A 20,952-nucleotide genomic window follows, 5' to 3' on the forward strand; every position below is an offset into this window, starting at 1 on the left:
GGAGATGTCCAAAAGTAGTTCGAAAAAGTCATTAGGGACCCACCTTTGCTTCTTTTCCTTCAGAATTAGCTTTTTCGAGAAACTGACTTCATGGGTTGAAAACCCGCCAAGGAGAAGTCAATTTCTAGTTTTCCGCCTAGAATGATTTTGAGAATTGTGACAAATCCTGAACGTTTCCTGAGGTAGATAATTGTAAGAGGAAGATTAATTTGTCGTAGGGTACCTCGTTATCTTCTTATTTCGATCTGCATTCATCATTTGTTGCTTTTTGTGGAAAATCGCCTTGATGGGTTGAAACCCGCCAAGGAGAAGACGAAGTCCGAATTTGTGCAAACTTTTTGCTTGTGGAGAAAACAATGAATCCCAAGCAGATATAACTCTTGTAAATGATCTTTGCATGTTTCATGAATCTCCATCGGATTTGGTACTAAGCTACCCGCAAAAACTCACAACACAAAGGAAGACCACCCGGCTATGAAATGTGTAGAAGGGGAAAATGAAAAATCCAATGAAGACTCTTCCCACTTAAGGGGACTTGGACTTAGACTTGAACACACCTAGGACTTTACTAGAACACAAAATTTCCACTTTGCAAATTGATTGGATAATGAAAGGTGGGGCAACATGTGACAATCAAGAACATACAAAGTTCTGATCTAATACATCGAAGTAAGTGCAATGAACTAAAAAAGCAAGAGACTTAACCCAGCTTGAGGATTTGAAGAGGAAACCAATTTAGTTCAAATTGATTATCAAACATCACAAGAATCTAGAACAAAGCTGGATCTGGGATCAAAAAGGTTGAATCTTGCTAGAAAATATAAGACCTCTAGAATAAGGTTAAGTAGAAGGTATAGGTCGAGATTGAGGGTCAAGGTCGAGATGCGGAGGTTGAGGTTGACCTGTACCTCTATTGCTCAAAATTTTAGGATCCAAAGCTCTGATAGTGATAGTAAACCCTAAGTTTGCATCCTTGTGTTTTCCGCTTTGAAAACCTATAAATTTGCACCTAGACACAAGAAAAATGAAAATTGTTGGGGGGATGGGGCTTGATTGTAAGCCCCTATTTAGAAATTAACCTTGAAATGAGAAAGCGTGTAAAAGTAAGACAAATGTAAATATTCACGTTAATTGTCAAATTTCTAGGGATGGATTTGGATCCGTTATCCAAAAAGATGTACGAATGCTTGTATGTAGATTTATGGTAGTGAATGTAGGATGTTTCCTCAAATGCAATAGATCTACAAGTGCCAAATCATAGATCCATAGATGTAAGTATGCTAAAATGTATGAAGGGTTGAATGCTTGAATGCTTGTGCACTGTTGATGAATGTAGATCTACTTCCATGATGGCCAAGTCCACTATCTCCAATGAAGAAAGAAAATATCTCTTGAGAAAGAAGTGCATTACATGAAATGAGATGAGCATCCCCAATGAATCCTTGCTTGTCTTGCTTGAACTCCTTAAAGGAACCTTGAATGCTTGATTGCAAATGATGATTTGAATGCAATGTATGTGCAAATTGGTTGCCAAAGATATTATCTCCTATCCCCAAATGAAGTGAGTAGACCCCTTTTATGTACTGGATTCGAAATCAAAATCAAAAGGGCTGACCACCTTTGAGCGGGAAAGAAACAACAAACTCAAATGGGCGTGGGATCCTGAGGCAAATCACCTCAGGTAGAGGTCGACCTCAGCCTATGTCTGGAGGTTTTGCATGTCAGAATTAACTCTAGGATCTCAGGGGTAAAGATGGAATGGCTGGAAATTGGACAAAAATCGAGGAAAAAATGGACATTTGAGCATTAATTCATCCATGTTCTAGGAGATCACTAAAATAGGGCCCAAGAAATCTTTAGAGCCTCCAAATTAATGGGTGCTAACATATAAAAATTAAAACAGTAGAGTTATATGTGCTACATGTCTTAATGCTAATGACTTCTCCCTATCTATGTGTTTAATGCTAATTCTAGATTGAGCTACCAAGTTGTAAAAACAGAACTAGCAAAAAAAGTCATAAAAAAAATTTCTACATTGTTTCAGGATAGGCAAGGAGTTTATGCATCATTGCTATACCATAAAGAATACATCATTGCTGCAGCATACAGAACATGCTTGTAATTTAAATTGGTCATTATCTGAAGACAATACCAACAAATCACACAAACACCTCTAAGTGGAGGATGCTAATGCACAAACCTCTCTACTTGCATCCCAAACCTTGTCTGAATTAGCATTGTATGACTAAATTTCTTTCTCTAATCTTGTAAACAGAAATGTCAAGGTCTACCATTATTTTGTCTAGTTGATTTGTAAGCAATAAAATCCTTTAACGATTATGTCTAATTGATGTTACAAAATAATTGTTTCCACTATGATTGTCTTAAGGAAAAGAGTGCACTAACACAAAATGATAAAATCACATATTTGTAAATAAAGGTCACCATTAACACAGATTTCTTACTACCTGGATAGGGCAAGGATAATTCTTTAGAATTGAGCATTGCCCTTGCACTCCCTGTTGTCCAATATGGTATTCGTATATTCACAGAAGACTCCTCACTCTCTGCCATTGCATCCTATATTTCCATGACAAAAGTCAAAATATACAATGATACATTGGACGTATCAAACCAATTTCCATTTCAGTTATATTGGAAACTGCATACTCAAATTCAATTCCATTGGAAAATCAGCTCAGTAATTAAATAATACCTTCATTGCAGAGAACTCCACTGACACTTGAAGGTATGGATCCATTGAAGATGGCTGTTGAACTTCTTGCCTCAAAGCAAATCCAATTGCATCCCATGTCAGTGTGCTAGGGACGAATTGAATTATATACAAACTAGGGCTGGTGCCTTTCTCTAGGAAGTATATGGAATCTCCTAATTTAGCAAATGATTCAGTAGCTGCAACAGAACAAAACATAATTATATTAACTCCAAAGTAAATGATGATACTTAAAATGCAAATGAAAGCAGTGGCTACCGTTATATAAAGGAAAAATGGTTAAAATTATCATATATTAGAAAAAATGTCATGTAGCGATTGAAATGTTTCTCAAATTGTTACTATACTTTAATGATAGGTTGAGATAAGTTCCTTTTCAAAGGAATCACCAACATTCTAGCATTTTGCTATACTCCCCCAAGTTTCAGGGACATGGATGACAGGGGATGGCAGGAAATGTTTATGGTATGGGGATACTTTTGAGACATTTTTTAGGGGCCAAGCAGGGGACAGCTATTAAAAATAGGGAAATTCTTAAAAAATTTAAAGATATTTAAAACATTCATATCATAAGATTGATAAGGCATTCATCATAGACATTGTAGAAGCTTAATACATAACATTAGACTTGAATTGAGATTTCATGTGAGAATTCAGAGTTCAACTGTGTTCATTATCAATCTGTATATTCATTATATAAGAATTATAACAAAACTCCCAAAGGCCGCAAGCTTCCAAAATAAAATGACAAAAGTATAGAAAGTATAGATCTGTTCGGAATCAGCAGATACAACTAGTAGTTCTATCAAAATCAGAGCACAAGTTTGAATCGCTGCTAGCATTAGGGGCTGTATCTGGCAATGAAACCCCAAGTTCCCAAAACATTTTGGGGATGGGGGTAGGGGTACCAAGGTTGTGGATGCATACCCAGGGAGCATTGATATGTTGCTAAACGTATGAGATGGGGAGCTAAGGTTTTCTATTCATAGTATAACAAAATAGTAATTATAAACATACACAAGTATGATAGTGGACATAAGGAGCATGTAAATTTGTCCAAGCCTCAGCCGTTTCCTTCAATGACACTTTGCTACTGTTTTTCCCAGTACACACAACAAACTTAAAGGCGAGTAATCTATTTGGCGACAAAATGATGATAGGGTATAATAGGATGTTTCATGTAAGAGTGTAGTTAAGTGTCAGCTCAAAGGCATGATGAGAGGAATCCCAAATGTATATACAAAAATGTTTCTATTCATGTATACATTCTAAAACTTGATATTTGCTCCTCAATTTACAGATACTGGCTCTACTCTGATGCCCCTTTCTATTGTTTGCTACTTCTTTAATGAACTTCCCAATCACATTATCCTAGAATATATTACTGAATATAATTTTTTAACCATGCATTATTGTTGGAAGTGAGGATGGTCCTGAAAGGACCATTGAAGTGCTGTCTATTTAGAGAATATTAAATCCATAGGTCTTTTAACAAGTTCTACCCTGCATCTTTAACATTAGTGTTTTCCAGTGATATTGTTTCAGACTCGATGGATACTAGGGTTAGATTGGACTTTCCAACAATAATAGGATTCTTATTCCATTATAGATCACTTCCCATTTTTGTTTGGAGGAAGTCGGTCAATTTTAGGAGACCCTATTATTCTCTAAATTTAAAGGAGAGAACCTTTGGGCCCTTAGTTGAAGCTGAAGTCCTCTAGGTTCGAGGCCTTCATTTTCTTGGCCAGTTCCAGGTCATTTTATGCCCTGCATGTATAGAGGATTTATGCAAATGATTGACTAGTGAATTTTACTCACCCATACAACATCTAGTTTCATCCACAGAGTGTTTAGACTTAACCAACACATGTCGCATAATGACTTTATTCCAACTAATAAAATATATCAAAAACTTTCTACAACATGATTAATTTCTACATACAGGACAAGTACATATCTGATGCTATACAAAATAATAGCACCCATACTTGGGATATTATCATTAAGTAATGCAGTCCTGCTACTGAATACACAATGGACTACTTTGAGATATTGGGCACACACAAACATTTACCAATAAAAAGTTTTCATTGGTTAGTTGACAAAGAATACTACCTGTGCCATAGCAACACCAAAAGGAATCATATTTTGTACCCCAACCATGATAAGTGTGAGCCTTAGAAACCCCTGGTGCTTGGGGAAGCATGTAAATCATAATTCCAGGTTCAGTGCCTCTTTGGATGCTGAGTACACCATTTGTTAAAGCACGCTCATAATAGTCTGCATACACCATCTCTTTAGTCCATCTAAACAAATTACGAGCAACCTGCACCCAACAAAGGGAAAGGGGTATTCACTAAACTCAAATACAATCTATCTCAATTATGATGTAATCTGCATTTCCTTCCCAAGTGTGGTGCATATGAGGCTTATGTGGATCATATATATAAACTAAGGTGCAAGCTACATTCACATTCTGTAACAGTTTAATTTTATTAAGCTTTAGAAAACAAAAGAAATGTGAAGTAGTACAACTAACGGAAAAAAAAAAAAAATTCCAAATAATAAGGTGCTGAAGGTATATCAGTAGCAATGTTCAAACATAAAACAGAAAATAATTTAAAATGATATAAAGAATGCATCAAGTAATCTTGGTCTGTTAAAACTAACTATATTCATACATAAGAAACATAGATGAGTGGTCTATGTTTCTACATATTTGATCTTGCTAATATTTTGAGTATTTTGAAGATATGCAAACACAAGCAGTTATCCCGGAAGAAGATTTAGAAAGGGAAGAATATACACGACTAAGAGCATTCTATGATCATGAAATATACTTAAGATATAATCAATAAGGCCACAAAATGGCAGAAATAAAAATTCTTCTTAATTATGGAGATTTTTCTTCTACAAGGACATAATTGAACTAAGGAGCTCACAGCATAGAAGAAAAACAATGTTGGTTTCATATTTACATTCACTGTACTTCGAAGAATCCAAAATAGTGCCAATGAGTTAATTCACAGCAGAGAACTGAGAGTAGAGCTAAAAGGTTCATTCATTAAAGAAAAATGAGAAAGTTTGTCCATTTTATCTTCAAAAACAGAAAATTCAAAAGAGTAAAATAAGAAGGGAACTGTATGTTGGTTATTTGCATATCTATTAATTCACAGCAGAGAACTCAGAGTAGAGCTAAAAGGTTCATTCATGAAAGAAAAAATGAGAAAGTTTGTCCATTTTATCTTCAAAAACAGAAAATTCAAAAGAGTAAAATAAGAAGGGAACTGTATCTTGGTTATTTGCATATCTTTTTTTTTTTGGTTTATAGCAGCAAGTGGATGGGGAATATGAAGATATTTCAAATGAAGTAAAAAAAATAGACCTAACTATCCTAAACTTAGCTGATATGAGTTTTCTACGGCCCATGAAATACAGTTTGTAAGCTTCTGGATTCAAGTATGAAATAAAATTATGCACACAGTTAAATCTAGAAGCTTACATATTATATTATAAAATTAAGTAACAATTTAATAAGAAAATGATTTTTCACGACTGCACTCATAAGTGGGAATGGGAGCTGCATTGGGGTTTCAAATCCTGTAAGGGTGGAAAGAACTTTGAAGGGGTGGAGGCCAAAGATGAAGTAGATGGCAAAGACAAGGATGGCTGGGCAAGTGATAAAGGAGATAAATTCTTGATATCTATTTGATCAATGTGCTTCATTTTCTATACATGAGGCATTGGTGTTGCAGTTTGGGAAATGCATACTTATAACTGGCTGTAACTGAGAGAATTATGTTATTCAATATTATTATGCTAACATTCCCCCTTTAATACATTGATCCTAAAAACATCAAAAAATCACCTTAGGGAACCCCCCTTAAGGCTTACATAGCAAGACATGTTGAGTACATAATTTGAATACATAAGGAAAAATGATTTTCTGAAGTAGCAAACCTGATCCAAACAAGGCTCCATCAAGCTATCTTGTGACCCTCAGAAAGGTGTAGCTTCGAGTTGTGTTCTTAAGCCACAAAGTCGTGAATTATTCAACAATGATCCCTAAGAGATGCAGCATATCTCTACCATTGTCTAGTGACCATGAAAGGGTACAATTCTCAATCGTCTACTCTGAAGCTTGACAACAACCCATATTGAGCACAATATCAAGTCCCAAATCTATCTCTAAAATGAAGCTTCACAAAACAAAGCAAAAAACCCAAAAATGCTTCTCATGCAAAGCACCATCTCAAAGTGAGAAGCTGACTTGAGATGAAGGAAGTTCCTCCATCCTTCGATGTCACCAACCTCCAGATATGAAGGTTCAAAACATGAAATTGCAATTGATAGGAGAATTTTTAACAATCTCTCCATCATCTGATGTATCCGCATCTTCAATGGAAGCAACAATTCCCTCTTCATCAGATTGTTCTTTCAATTTTCCTTTGAGAGCATCACTAACTCTAGTTTTGCAAATCTATGTTGTGTGACCCTTTTTCTTACAATAAAAGCATTTATTGTCTCTTTTGTTTTTGTTTGACCATTTTTTAGTGCTCCGCGAGTATAATTCCTTGTCTATTAGATGATCTTCTTCTGTAACTTCCTCTGTCCTCTTTTCTTCTACCAAAAGGGCTTAAATCATGTCCTCTAAACTGTGTAAAGTGATTTGCTGAGTGTAAAGACAATGCTACTATATTTTGAATATAAGCTATTTAGCAGGATAGCCTTAGCATCATCATCGTCAACATGATCCTTAATCTCTAAAAGTTGTCTAATGAGAGACCTCAAATTACTTATATGGTTTGATATTGTGATTCTATTTTCCATTTTGAATCTAAACGATTGAAGTTTGAGGGAAAACTTTGCATTGAAAGCTTTCGCTCCAAAGAGCTTATTAAAATTATCCCAAATGCTTGGACACGATTTATCTAAATCTACATGATGACGCTCTGAATCTACAAGAGCAAGACCAATAATGGCCTTTGCTTTATCATCCCTACTATTCCACTCCAATAATTTATTTGCATCTATAGTTAGTTTTTATTTTCTGCTTACTATTCCCCATAAATTCGTATTCATCAGTTGCATTTGCATTTTTATTTTCCATTTATGAAAATTGAAACCAAAATATTCTTCTAATGGAATTTCTCTCTTCGCAATAATGAAATTTTAAGTTAATATCAAACCCATAAAATTCTCAAACAGAATACCATGTCAGATACTCAACCATTAAGTAGCTTCATCATTGGCTTAGAAAGAAATTCAAAAACCTAAAAAACCCATCCAACTAACCATACTGATTCCTTAATCAATTTCAAACTCACGCGGATTCTATTATGTCATCACGAATTTGAACACCAAACTAGAGTACTTTATGTTTGGGATGACTTGGCTTATTCTCAATATAATATACTCAGACCACTTCACTGAAAACAACTCGGCAATGCAAACCAAACTGGGAATATTTTTGTTTTGCTCCTCATACAGGTTGCTCAATGTTTGAGTACGCGGGCATTCACTAACTTTTTCCAGTCTCCTTGCATGAGTTACATAATTTCATAGGCTCCCGCAGAGGCTTTCCTCCATTTCACTGACTTTCACTGAATTCTTTTCTGCAACAACCATCGCTCTTCACAATCCACTCACTCAGATTGCCAAGACTGGCTTTCGCATACAAGTTGCAGTCTCAAACAGTAACACTTCATGCAACAGTCAGGTAGTAACTTCTATACCAAATGACAGAGATATTTAAAAAAACATTTGGGAGAGTACGTTTGGCTTGCATTTTACTGTGAACAATTTGCCACTGCCATTATCAAACCTTCTTTCACCTCACTTTGTTGTTCAAACAAACTATCACTCATGATCAATGCACAAGTACGAAACACTAGGCCAATCAGATACACCAACCACCAAAACACCATCTCATTGTACATGTCAAAATCATTTCAAGAATCTGATCTAGCACATTGCAGGTATGAAAGGTGGCTAATCCATTCGTAGTCTCTTCTGTCCAATAAATTAGATAAAAGCTTGATCTATTAGATCAATCTGCTTTGTTTTTTATACATGAGGTATTAGTAATGTGGTCTGGTAACTACATGATTATAATTGCTGCAATTGAGAGAGAGTTATTTTATTCAATGTTGTTAAACTAACATTGGGATTTGGAGGATGATGAACTACTAGTGGATTATTGTTGTAGGTCAATTTGAAGGGTTGATCACCTGTGGTTGTCAAGTATGACTCCACGATGGACCTCAATGTGTCTTTGAGTGACCATTATGATTTGGGCTTGCATAGGGGTTTTCTTTCCTTAGCGATTTCCATTGCTGTTCTTCTAGTAAAGGATTCCATTGGAGATGTGCTTGCTGAGCATTTGAAAATTATAGACGTGTTTAATGATGGTAAGAGCCTTTCTAGGACTATGTTTGGCTTCAAAGTGGTTTTTCCTATTGCACACTTAGGCATCTTGCAAGGAGGTGTTGGCAAGGGTTTCACGTCAGTTGATTCACCTCATACTATTGGTATTGGTGTCCAGAGGATTTCGGATCCCATCCAATTCTTTCCTTCAAGACTTTGATCGGAATTTACATTTTGTTTCTTGCCAATTTGACCATAGGGAGTATGATGTCAAACCTATGATTAAAGAGCAAGTTGAGGTTCCTTTTGGTGAACCACTAATTGGTGGTACTACTCTACTTGTTATGAGGTTTTCACACCAATGCCCCATTGCCAATGGGGACTTCCTCACTTTTTCCTTTAGCAGTAGAAGTAGCGGTCTTAGATGCTTTTAGGTGGCCTTTATGGCAATTTTCAAGTCTCCAAGTTGTAAGGATGAGTTTGAGCAATTTTGGCCTACTAGGAAGTTAAGATTGTCTGGGGTGTGAGTGAGAGTTGGGCTAAGTATGTCAAGGATATGGAGTTGAAACCAAGTGATTTGTGATGAAATGAGTTAGAACCTTTTATAAATATTTTTTCTAGCTTCAATTTTATCTTTGAAAGTCAAGAAAGGTCATGGGAGGTAACACTATTGAAGGCATATTGAACCCTAAAATTTGATGAAGTTTGGAATTTTTTGAAATCTCACAAAACCTAGAATCTTTATTAAAACTCTTATGAAGCTGAAACCTATCTCAAACATCTTGAGAATACTTAAAACACCTTATTAGCACATAGGGAAATACATTTTTCAAAATAATTCTTTCTCCTAAACCCTAATACTGCCCTAAAAGAGGCCATTAAACCACTCTTCATCACATTTTGTTTGCAGCTAGACTAATTTCTCATTTGGTGACCATTTTGGCATTTTGAAGGCAAGGTGACTATTTTTGAAAAGGATTGTTCGTAGGGCAAGAGAGAGCTTCCATAAACGATTTTTAAGCATCTAAGGTAAGCATTTGATCCCACTCTTGAGTTCTTTAATGAATCTTTTTGAGATTTGGAAGAATTTTTTCAAGTTTGTGAAGAAAATTTTAAAGTTTTTTCATTTTTTTAAAAAGAATAAATAAGGAATTAAGTTATCTATTTTAGTAGTTTTGTTTAAACTTTTATGCTTGATGTTCATTTTTTTTTTTTTTTTCTAATTTAAATTTATTTAATTTATTTTTTATTATAGGCATATCAAGAAATTATAATGTACCACTGGTAGTCAAAGCCTAGTGAGAGGGGAAGGAGCCAATAGTTTCAAAATTGATGTAGCATCGCTTTTACAGAGATATACCACAATAATCTCATAGGTATCCAGTGGTGGCTCATATATTTGGAAATGTAATTATTGTCAAAGTAACAAAGGAAAACCGTTCAATAGCTCATATGCCTGGGTCAAACTTCATTTTATGGGCCCTAAAAGTAAAGAATTTGCAATGTGCAAAGGCACAAATGGGAAGAGGCTCTCTAATGCACAAATAGCTTCATTTGTAAAAGAACAAGAAGCTACTAATAAATTGATAAAAGAATTAAAACAAAGTTTTAATTAACCTCCATCCTCAAAGGAAATAATGCAATTATCCATGGAACCAATTGTATCCTCCAAACACCCATTCTTGCAAGTACCTATATCGAGAGTAGAAGACAAAAGAAGTAGAAACTATTGCTCACAAAAGAGGTCCATTGGACATTGCACATAAAATGGAGGCAAGAGAGCTTGCTAATCAAGCCAATGCACGTTGCCTCTATGCCAATGGTCTTCCTTTCAACTTGGTGAGATCATCGTATTAAAAGGAAATAGTGGCAGCCATAAATAAGCACCAGCTGATTACACAAGTCCCGAGCATGAAAAGGTGTGTACCACTTTAGTGTAGAAAGAGAGGGCTTGTGTAGAGAGAGCTATTCAACCAATTATAAATTCATAGAAAACTTCAGGTGTTTCTATTGTTTCAAATGGATGGAAAGCTATGAGAAACTAACAATTGTTGATGTGATTGCAGCCTCACCTAAAGGGGCAATGTTTTTTAAGGCAATTGATTGTAAAGTGGAAGTGAAAGATTTGCAATTCATTTCAGAAATTCTCATTTGAGGCCATATAGATGGTGGGTAGTGAGAATGTAGTCCAAGTGATTACAGATAATGACAAAATTGCAGGGTTGTAGGTGCTTTGGTTGAGGGCCGGTGACCATATTTTTTTGACACCATGCATATACTCCCTAAACTTGGTCATGAAATGAATTGAGACCCAAATAGATTGGGTGAAGCACATATAACAAGAGGGAGTGGAGATACAAGTGTTTGTGACAAACCACCACATGTCATAATCCATATTCAGATCATTCTGCTATTTGGAGTTGCTGAAGGTAAATTGTAATTAGTATATTTCATTTATTTACTTAATATGAATATATTTTATGTCATGCTCAATTATCAAATTGTCTATAATTTTTCTTAATATTTATTAACATATTGTTGTGATTAACTTAGCTGGCTAAAACCCGATTTGCATCTCATACCGTTGTTATGATACGACTTGCCTAGGTGCAAGGGGCATTAAGCCAAATGGTTATTTCTAGCCATGGGGTATAATGGAAGGCTTCGAAGTCAAAGAGGGCACAAAAGGTCAAGGCATAGACCTTGGATGACAATTGGTGGGCTCGTGTGCAATCTGTATTAGATTTCACACACTTTATCATGGATATGCTCTACTTTGCTGATTTAGATCAGTCTTGTTTAGGGGATGTCTATGATGGCATGGATACAATGGTAGAGAAGTTAAAACTTTCTATACAAACACATGAGGATGACCCCACAAAATGTGAAGCCTTATGCAATCAACTTGAATCAATCATTCATCATCATTGGGAAAAAGTGACTACCCCATTGCACCTCCCAGCATATGCCTTATCTCCAAGGTACTTAGCAGGGAAGTACTTGGTAGGCCAAATAGAGTAGCACCATGTATGGATTAAGAAGTTGCTAGTGGGTGCTACAAAGCTTTGCAAGAATCTTCCAAGATGATAACACTCACAAAAAAGTTAAGACAGAATTTGCATTATTTGCTTCGGGAGAAAAATTTAGTCCACTTGCAATAAAGGACCAATGTGATATGGGAGATAGCACATGGTGGTACCTCTATGGCGAATGATTAAAGAATCTACAACCTCTCGCAATCAAAATCCTCTCACAAGTAAGTTTTATTTGTTTTTTGTTTACCACATGTATTCTACAATTCTTTATATTACTTTCTTATTTTTATGTTTTACTTTAATAATTAATTTTGTAATTGTGAAAATTGTCCAAGTTACAAGTTCTTTTGCCACTGAACAGAATTGGAGTGCATACTCATTTATCCACTCAGTGAAGCATAACTTGTTGAGCTCTAAAAAAGATGAAGACTTGATTTACATATATAACAACTTGTGTCTTTTGTCATGTAAAGAGGATCACTACAAGGAAGGGGCAGCCAAGCTTTGGGATGTAAAACCTGAGTGTATAAACTTGGATGCAACATTTCAAGATCTTACTCCAATCATGGATGATGATGTTGATAACATCATGACGCATGGTGCATCTAGTCCAAGTGGAACAATTTTTTGTTCAAATGATCTTGAACTTGCAGGAATTGGAGGAGTTGGAGATGATGAGGAATATTTTGCAAATCCATTGGATTCGAATTTGGATTGATGAACATTGATTGATGAATTATATTATGATTTTGTAATTGTGATAATTTACTGATTTGGATTGGAATCATGAACACAAATGTATATGATATGGTTTATAATCTTATTGAATATTTGAATTTCAGTTTGAATATGTATTGATTAAGTTAGAGGTATCATACTATCAAATGTTTTAATTTTTTATATTTCTTTCATTTCTTTGCATATACATTGTGTGTGTGTGTGTGTGTGTGTGTATACATATACATATATATACATATATATACGCATCTCCCCCAAAAACAATCGTGCATATCACATAATGAAACTGAGTGAAAGTCCACAATAAGAAGGAACCTTGAAGTTGTCTCATTTGATCACGCAACCCATTATATATTGTTTAGTATATGAGCAACCTTATTCAAGAGAGAGTTGGATATTTGGTTTTTCATCTTCATCTTTGGATATTAAGTATTTGGTTTTTTTTTTTGCTATAGTAGAACGAACTCACATCAACATTACCATGCATTTGCGTATTTTTTGTCAAGGAGAGGTGTCCTTCAAAGTTTCATGCACTTTCCAAAGGATTCTTGATGCTATTGTTGTTAAAGCGTTTCTTGCAAGGGGAATGACCTCATTGGGAGGTACTCAAGCTCTGATCTAAATATAGATTTTGACATATTGTCATATTGTTTATAGCTAGGCTCATTAAAGAAGAATGTATCTAATTAGTTTTAGAAGTCTGCCATGAAAAATTAACTTTTGTTCTCCTTCCAAAGCTATGTGGAAAGCATGGGAATCCTACATGAAGGTCCTTGGTTCCTTGGAAAATTTTATTTTTGATTCAAAAGATTGTCTACGAGATTTTGATGATACCAAGGAAAATTTTAATATGGTATCATTTAAGATTAGGATCCCAAGGCTTCCCTTTGAATAGTGGGATAAAGAGATAAAACAAGATACTGCCAATGCTCTTGGTTCTCTTTTAGCTATTATGAAATCTATGAATAAATTGTTTTGTGCTATACTTTGTTTTTATTGATATTAATATAATTCAACATGAGACCTCCTAGGTTTGCTTTCATTTCCAAGAGGCAACACACTTCTCCAATTCTTATGCCAAAACATCAAATACAAACTCCATGTTTAGTTAAAAAGGATCTTTCCTGCTCTTGATCACTGAAAGAGTTTCAGAATGTTGTTAACATGTACTGTATGATGAGGAATGAAGGATTTGGGATCTATGGTTGTGAACCTCAGAGGAAAAACTCAAATATCCTCCTTTAAGAACAAGAGAAAAACATATGTTGTGTGTCCTTTGGCTATCCTTGGTTATTCTTTGAATAAAGAAAAGGAGTTGGACATTGCAGTTGTTGGTCCCATTAGGGACATGAAGGGATCCCCTTTTAAGACAAAAAGAAAACTACAAGTTGTGATTATGTGTCCTCTGGTTGAGATTGGTTCTTCAAAAAGGGGCAAGGTGACCCAAAAATGTCAAGCTTTAATTCCACTACAGAGCTCTTTGGTGAGGTTTGGATTCAAATATCCTTGATTATTAATATGGCTGTCCCTCTACATTAGTTTTATTGTTTTTTTTCAGAAGCAGTTCTGATTTTGAGGCCTATACAATTGTTGTTTCTAGTCTAATATTGTTGTCTTTGTTGTTGTCCAACACTTTGGGATCCTCTCAAAACACTCTTTCAGTTCATTGCTCTGGTCAAAGTATTTATCTAACCAAAATCAAATTTACAGAAAAGCTCAACCAACCACCAAAGTTCCACAAAGAATTGAGGATAGAACTGAATTCTTTCTCTCCTGGTCAGAGTAGATGGAGAAAATAAAACAGCATACAAATGGAAAATTATATTGACATAGACACACAATACATTAATCTGAAGTGATGTTTGAAATGAAAGGGCTTGAGAGAGTCGCACGGAAAATCATTTGTGACATTAAATCATATCATGTTTAACTTTGAGATTAAATTCAAATGCACAATATGGAAGATAGAAAGTTATCTCTATTCCTTTCATTGTTTAAATTTAAAATGTTCCTATAAGACCCTAGACTGTTATATTACTTTTTGTTAGTCTTGTTAGATTTATATAAACATTTTCAATTAAGATAAGTTCCTGTGTGCACTTTGGCTAATGCCTGATTCCTGTGGTCTGAACTGGAACTGTTTACCAAGAATAACAACTGAGTACTTTGTTTGCATTGAATTATTAATTTGAAGAATTCTGTGTTTCACAATTAATATCTTGAGATGAATAAAATATTCTATTTCAGCTGTTAATACATGTGTGAACTTGCACTCGAGAAAGGAAGATGAAAGTTACATGCCTTCAGCATATTGTAAGTAGTACAAGACTCTTCATTCTCAGTGCTAAGTTGTGTAGCAACTCTTTTTGGATACTTCCTGCATAAAAAACCAACGAAAGATCACTTTTTCCCGGAATTGGCATCTTAGATATGTACGTTAATCAAACACAATTTAATTGTGCATTTAACTGTTTGCATTCAGTCTTAAGTGCTAAGATCACTAGTCTTACCAAAGTTCATCAACTGATGTTCCACCTGTTGCATAGGAATGTGATGAATTGATGATATCCATGAAGTATGTGCTAATATCCTGACAAAGTAATGCAATACAAATATATCAATATAAATTATGAATTTCTTCAAATTTTGATTGAAATATTGGACAGCAGTAGTATATTTATAATAAATCACATTGCTCAGGTTAAAATTATGTTTAAGTTATTTTGATCATTGTAAATCAATTATGTCAGATTAAATGGAATAATATTTTATAGAAACTCAGTAATATTTTTCAGACAAGATAGATTTCTCTCTACCAATATGATGATTTTAGGAGGATGCAAACCTAAACGTTCAGCAACAAGGTGGAAGTATTGAACTGGGTGTTTGTTGCTATTATTCTTTGTCAAACATGCCTAGCAGATCCAACAACATGATGAGAAACTAGCAGATGGTGTAACATTTAAGTTTGCTTTTTATTATTGAAGATTAAGATGTGAAGTTGATAGAATGTGAGGTAATGTCAAAAAATGACTCCAATAGTTTGTCTAGAGACAGTTTACAAATGACTTTTTTAGACCTGGTAAGAACTCGGCATTGGAAGTTATTTGCGGTAACAGGCTATAGCAGACATGCACTAAATACACAGTAACTACTGTACTGTTAGCAATAAAGGTGAGATCAAGAGACTTCGAATTGATGAAATATGTTTGATATGCAAAAAGCTACTCATAGTAACATTACATTTGCCATTTGGATTCCATTCTACTTAAATGCCACCCACTTCAAAGGTAAAACAGTTAAATACTAATAGCCATTTTGCATATCACCCACAACAAAATGTGGTAAATAATTATCCTATTTTTATTGGCCAAAATAAACCTTTGAGTATTAAACTAAAATATGCTTACTAATAACCTTTGAAATCTATCATAGACTGGAGTTTGGTTCTTGATCATTCTCACATCAATTAGTCTCTATCTCTCATACCATTTCCATTCAACAAAAGAATTTTTTGAGTTACCTTGTAAAGTGAATCACCAACAACCTCATAGCGCATTTGGGCACCTACAACTATAGGAATGTGTGTATTGGCGTGGAGATCTGAAATGTCATCTGCCTGTGAAACAATTATAAAAGCAAGCAAATCAGGTAGAAAAGCCTAAATTACAACTTTTACTGCACAATAATTCATAACAATGCATAACCATCATTCCATAGATGTGCCTCAAAAGACATGAATCAAAATGCGATTTGATGCATGTTTCTCTCTTAGAAAGCTGTGTTAGATTTGACTCTGGGAAAAGGAGTACCTGAACAGCTAACAATCCTAAAAAGGATGGCTTATCAAACAGATGAGCAAGCTCCAGATGTTTTTGATCTCCCTGCAATCAAGTATCATTTAAAATATCTTAAGATTTAGACTGAAAGAAAATTTAGATAAAAAGGAAACTGTGCTGGGAATAAGTACTTAATGTTGAAAATTTATTCACAGGCAACGTTCCATGCATAAATCTTCTCAAAACTTACAAGGGACGGAGAGTTTCATTCTTTTGTTACCCAGTTATCCCATTAGGCAGGCCACATCACAACCATATACAAAGGGAGACATACATATCATTTCATTGGGATAGAGAAAAAATAGCTTATAGAAATTGCAGGGCCTATCAAATCATAAAATTGCATCATCTGTACACACGTTTCATTATGAAATATCTTCTCTGACAAGCAATTGCTAGACATATTTGAACTGACTAGAGCTAATCTGAAGAGGATTCTTCGACACCTGCGAAGAATTACAATGATTTTTGTATAGCATAGTTAATATCAAGGTTACCGGGAAACTGGGTACTTGGAGACGTCAATATTTTTTTTACAACTTAAGTTTAATAATCTCTAGAAAATAACATTACGTAGAACTTTGAGAGAAAGAACAGCAAATAATATTAAGTTTAAATACACGTGTACAATAAAATTGTGTCAGATTTTAAAACTCACACTTCATATTTCAATGTTTAATATTAGATTTTCATTACATATTGAAATGCAAAAATATTGATAGTTCAAGAGCAAATTTCTGATATACAAACAAAAAAACAAAAATCAGAAATCTATTTTCATTTTTTACTTTTTTCAACGTGGAGATGTTGATTTTTCAACTGGAGACTGCAGGAGACATCAGGAGACATCATTACCCGAACCTTAAGCACCCACTGAGTCTCCGGAGATGTTCAAGTACCAGTACCCGAGATGCGTCCCAGGGGTCTCGAGACGGGTCTCCCGGTAACGCTGGTTAATACTTTAGTAACATTGTATTCGTGAATCATGCATCTCTGAAATAAATAACCATCCTTGTTATTAGATCTGAATTTTCAACTTTCCTATCTGACTAGTACTGTAGATTGTAAGAAACACAAAAATATTATAACAACAAAGCTTTGGCCTTCCTATGAAAGAGAACTAAGCACTTGCATGGTCAGTACTCGTCAGACCTGATGTTGAGGCTTCCTTTGCAACAGCTGATTTGACTATATGAAAGACCTTCGGTTGATGGGAGGGTAATCACTGAAAGACATCCCTCTTACGGATTTGTTTTGGAAGAAATTCGTGTGCCTTGTAAGACCTCGCTCTTATATTTTTAGATGATAGCCCATATACTAGAAACATTACGCGCTATCTCTTGGCTATTTTAAGTAGGCTTTACTCTTACGGTCTCTGAACCCTTTTGGTTAATAGAAAGCATTAACTTGCAGATTTTCTCAACCAGTGAATTCTACTAACACAAAAAAAAATTCAATGGTTCATTTTCTTCATTCCTTTCATCAATTCAAGAGCATCCATAGGGTCAGGGTTACAACTCAACATGCAATTGAGATTTCTTTCAGGTCAATTACAAAATATAATCACAAGATAAAACTAAAATAGTTAAAGAGCGATTCCCGCTAGGTCTTTTTGTAATGCAAAAGTAAAACGTCCCTGCTCTAAAAATCATTTATTTTGTCTCTAAAATGTCACGTCCCTTTCAACTGTAACTGGCTTTAAGAATTCATACGGAAGCATATCAGTATCACTTTTTATGGGTTTTTCTGATTAGAATTAGATTCCTTTGGAAATAGGGGCAAGTGGAAAAAATAGGTTGCAACATAGACAAAAACAAAGCTCGTTTATCAGATATAACTTTAAGAAATGGGGACACGAGAAGAGAGAACTCACCGAATGTGTATAGAGGCGATAGAGAACATCATTCATACCACCAACCTCTTGATTGAGAGAATTCCAGTGCCATTTTACAGAGTATCTCCGTATAACATTTTGAACACGACTGTAGAAATAATCAGCCATCCATACGACCATACTTAATGCTTGAGAATTCCCAGCAAATTTATACTGATCCAGCAATCCTGCCATAATCTATACAGAGACTCCAAATAATTATTTAAGCCAAGAAGGAATAAAAAAAATTCTTCTTTAAACGTCATAAATTGTTTTGTGGGTAGACCATATTTTCTCAATGTAACATTTGTCTCTTATAGTAGGGCTAAAACTTACCTTGTGAATAGTGTAATATGGAGCCCAAACAGGCTTCAGCATTTCAAAACGATCAAATTCCTCGGAAGGAAAAGCTGAGAGATAACCCGTCCCCATTGCTTTCTGGCATTCGTAAAGAGCAGACACCACAGCTGTCATCTTTTGGCGAATGGCCTCGTTGTGGGTAGCAGCCCATGACATTGCCGATGAGCTCATATAATGCCCTGTAATACTAGTAGTTGGATTATAGTGGAACTGAATACTCGGCTGGTGAAATACGAACAAGCTTGCAATTTGTATTTAAGAACAAAGCGATTCAAAAAGCACACAAACACCAAGAATGTTAGCACGTCATTCATGAGAATTCACCCATCTCAAAATCTAATCATCAATGGAAAAGCAGCTTCAAATTCACCCTCAATCTATTGACTTAAGAATGAAGAACTACTCTATTTGCTATATTTAAGTTTTAAACGGACTGTATCGAATATCCTAATTAGAAGAAAATCACTATAGACATTACAAACACCACTAAACTCTTTTCAAGCAAACACACATGACTGCAGATACACTTCAAACAGCCTACCCACTACAGAGTACGAAATTGCGAGCGAATTTATAGATTCAAAGATCACAAAGAAATATAATTAATAAATTGCTACTTTTTAGCATAGATTTGTTCCACTGACCCATAAAATGTCCTCTGAGTTCAACAGTGGGAGCTTCCCAACCGCCATAAGGCGTCCCCGGGGTAGGCAGACCGGCTGTTTTTCTGAAACTCCAGACCAGATTATCCACATCCAGAAGCAGCAAATACTCCAAGTTAGTGTTCTGAGAGCTACCATGTAGCGAATTTAAGTCCAGCCTAACATTGTGCAATGGAACCTCTATCAGAAAATTATTATTGGGAACATTATTATTTGGAGCATTTGTCTCCATGTTGTGTATTCAAGTATGTGAGCAATGAAACTGATGAAAGAAAGCAAAAAGACGCTGTGATTTATATCAAGTTGGGTATTTCAATGTCCACACGGAGAAGACCAAAAAAATAGTGAAATGTTATGTGGTTTATGTGAAGTTGGGTATCAAACTGTGCAAGCAGAGATTGTGATTTTTGTGAAGTCTGGGTATTCATTCCGTCATTTAGAGTGTGATTAAAGAACTGTGGCCTTGTACGCAAGCATATTCAGAACTTATAAAGATGGATATAAGGAGAGAACAGACAAGGCTGAACTAATACATTACTACCATACACTATTTGACAGAATTATGGACGAATGAAGGAAGTAATACTAGGGGAGTTAGGCTGGGGTCTTATGTATGCCAGCTTTCTTGAGATTTTTTAGGAAATTCTTAAGCTAAGCAGTCGTATGGATTTTATAATTTATTTCACTTTAAAGTTTCAGCTCTTAAGTTTAAGGAAGAACTTTCTAAAATTTATTTTACAATAAAGACATTTTTAGTTTTTTAGTGTCAGTTTTTGACAAATGGCTACATTTTTTCCTAAGTTGGAGCCCCACCTCATTTTCATCTACTTCTTAAAAATGCGGGGCTCCTATTATAAAGAAAAAGATTCTAATTAACCCTATAGCCCCCCAAAAAAAATCTTATAAGACTTCATGTACCTAAAAAATAGACCTGTAGCCCCCCCTCATGGGACCCCAGCCTTAATTCCACTTGTGGGAATAATACTAGGGGATAATTTAACTGCAACTTGAACACAGAAAAATATATATACACATATGGTGGTGATACTCATCAATTTTTTCAAAAAAAGAATTGGAAACATGAATTATCTTATTATTGGGTTAATTTGTTGAGGCATAACATTTTTGAGGAAAGGATACATTAAACTCGTGTTTTTGTTAGCTAAAAAGACTTGAACACATTAGGTTTAGTGTTGACTAAATAAATTGTGTCTAGATTGAAGGCTAGAAGTTATATTTTGATAGAAGTAATTTTGTTGAGTTTTTTAAGTAGAATATGCTTATGGTGCTATATTAAAATATATATTTTTGGTTTATGCGTATAAAAACACTTCAAAATAGACGA

General features: G+C 34.9%; 1 protein-coding gene across 1 annotated transcript in view; it reads right to left on the bottom strand.

The window, feature by feature from the left end:
- The window catches only part of LOC149543457 (uncharacterized), a 46,108-nt gene extending 25,989 nt beyond the window's left edge, over positions 1-20,119 (bottom strand). Inside the window, exons 1-10 of the mRNA XM_089798255.1 lie at positions 19,590-20,119; positions 18,922-19,124; positions 18,586-18,783; positions 16,686-16,757; positions 16,397-16,492; positions 15,384-15,463; positions 15,175-15,250; positions 4,850-5,060; positions 2,717-2,913; positions 2,469-2,580 (exon numbers count right to left, since the gene is read on the bottom strand). Of these exons, the coding sequence (XP_089654381.1) occupies positions 2,469-2,580; positions 2,717-2,913; positions 4,850-5,060; positions 15,175-15,250; positions 15,384-15,463; positions 16,397-16,492; positions 16,686-16,757; positions 18,586-18,783; positions 18,922-19,124; positions 19,590-19,839 (1,495 nt within the window). The 5' untranslated portion in view covers positions 19,840-20,119. The remainder of the gene's footprint in view (positions 1-2,468; positions 2,581-2,716; positions 2,914-4,849; positions 5,061-15,174; positions 15,251-15,383; positions 15,464-16,396; positions 16,493-16,685; positions 16,758-18,585; positions 18,784-18,921; positions 19,125-19,589) is intronic.
- Between the last annotated feature and the right edge of the window lie 833 nt (positions 20,120-20,952).

Source organism: Cupressus sempervirens, chromosome 8, assembly GCF_028749045.1.
Source record: "Cupressus sempervirens isolate cs-2001-9-10 chromosome 8, ASM2874904v1, whole genome shotgun sequence".
NCBI classification, from domain to species: domain Eukaryota; kingdom Viridiplantae; phylum Streptophyta; class Pinopsida; order Cupressales; family Cupressaceae; genus Cupressus; species Cupressus sempervirens.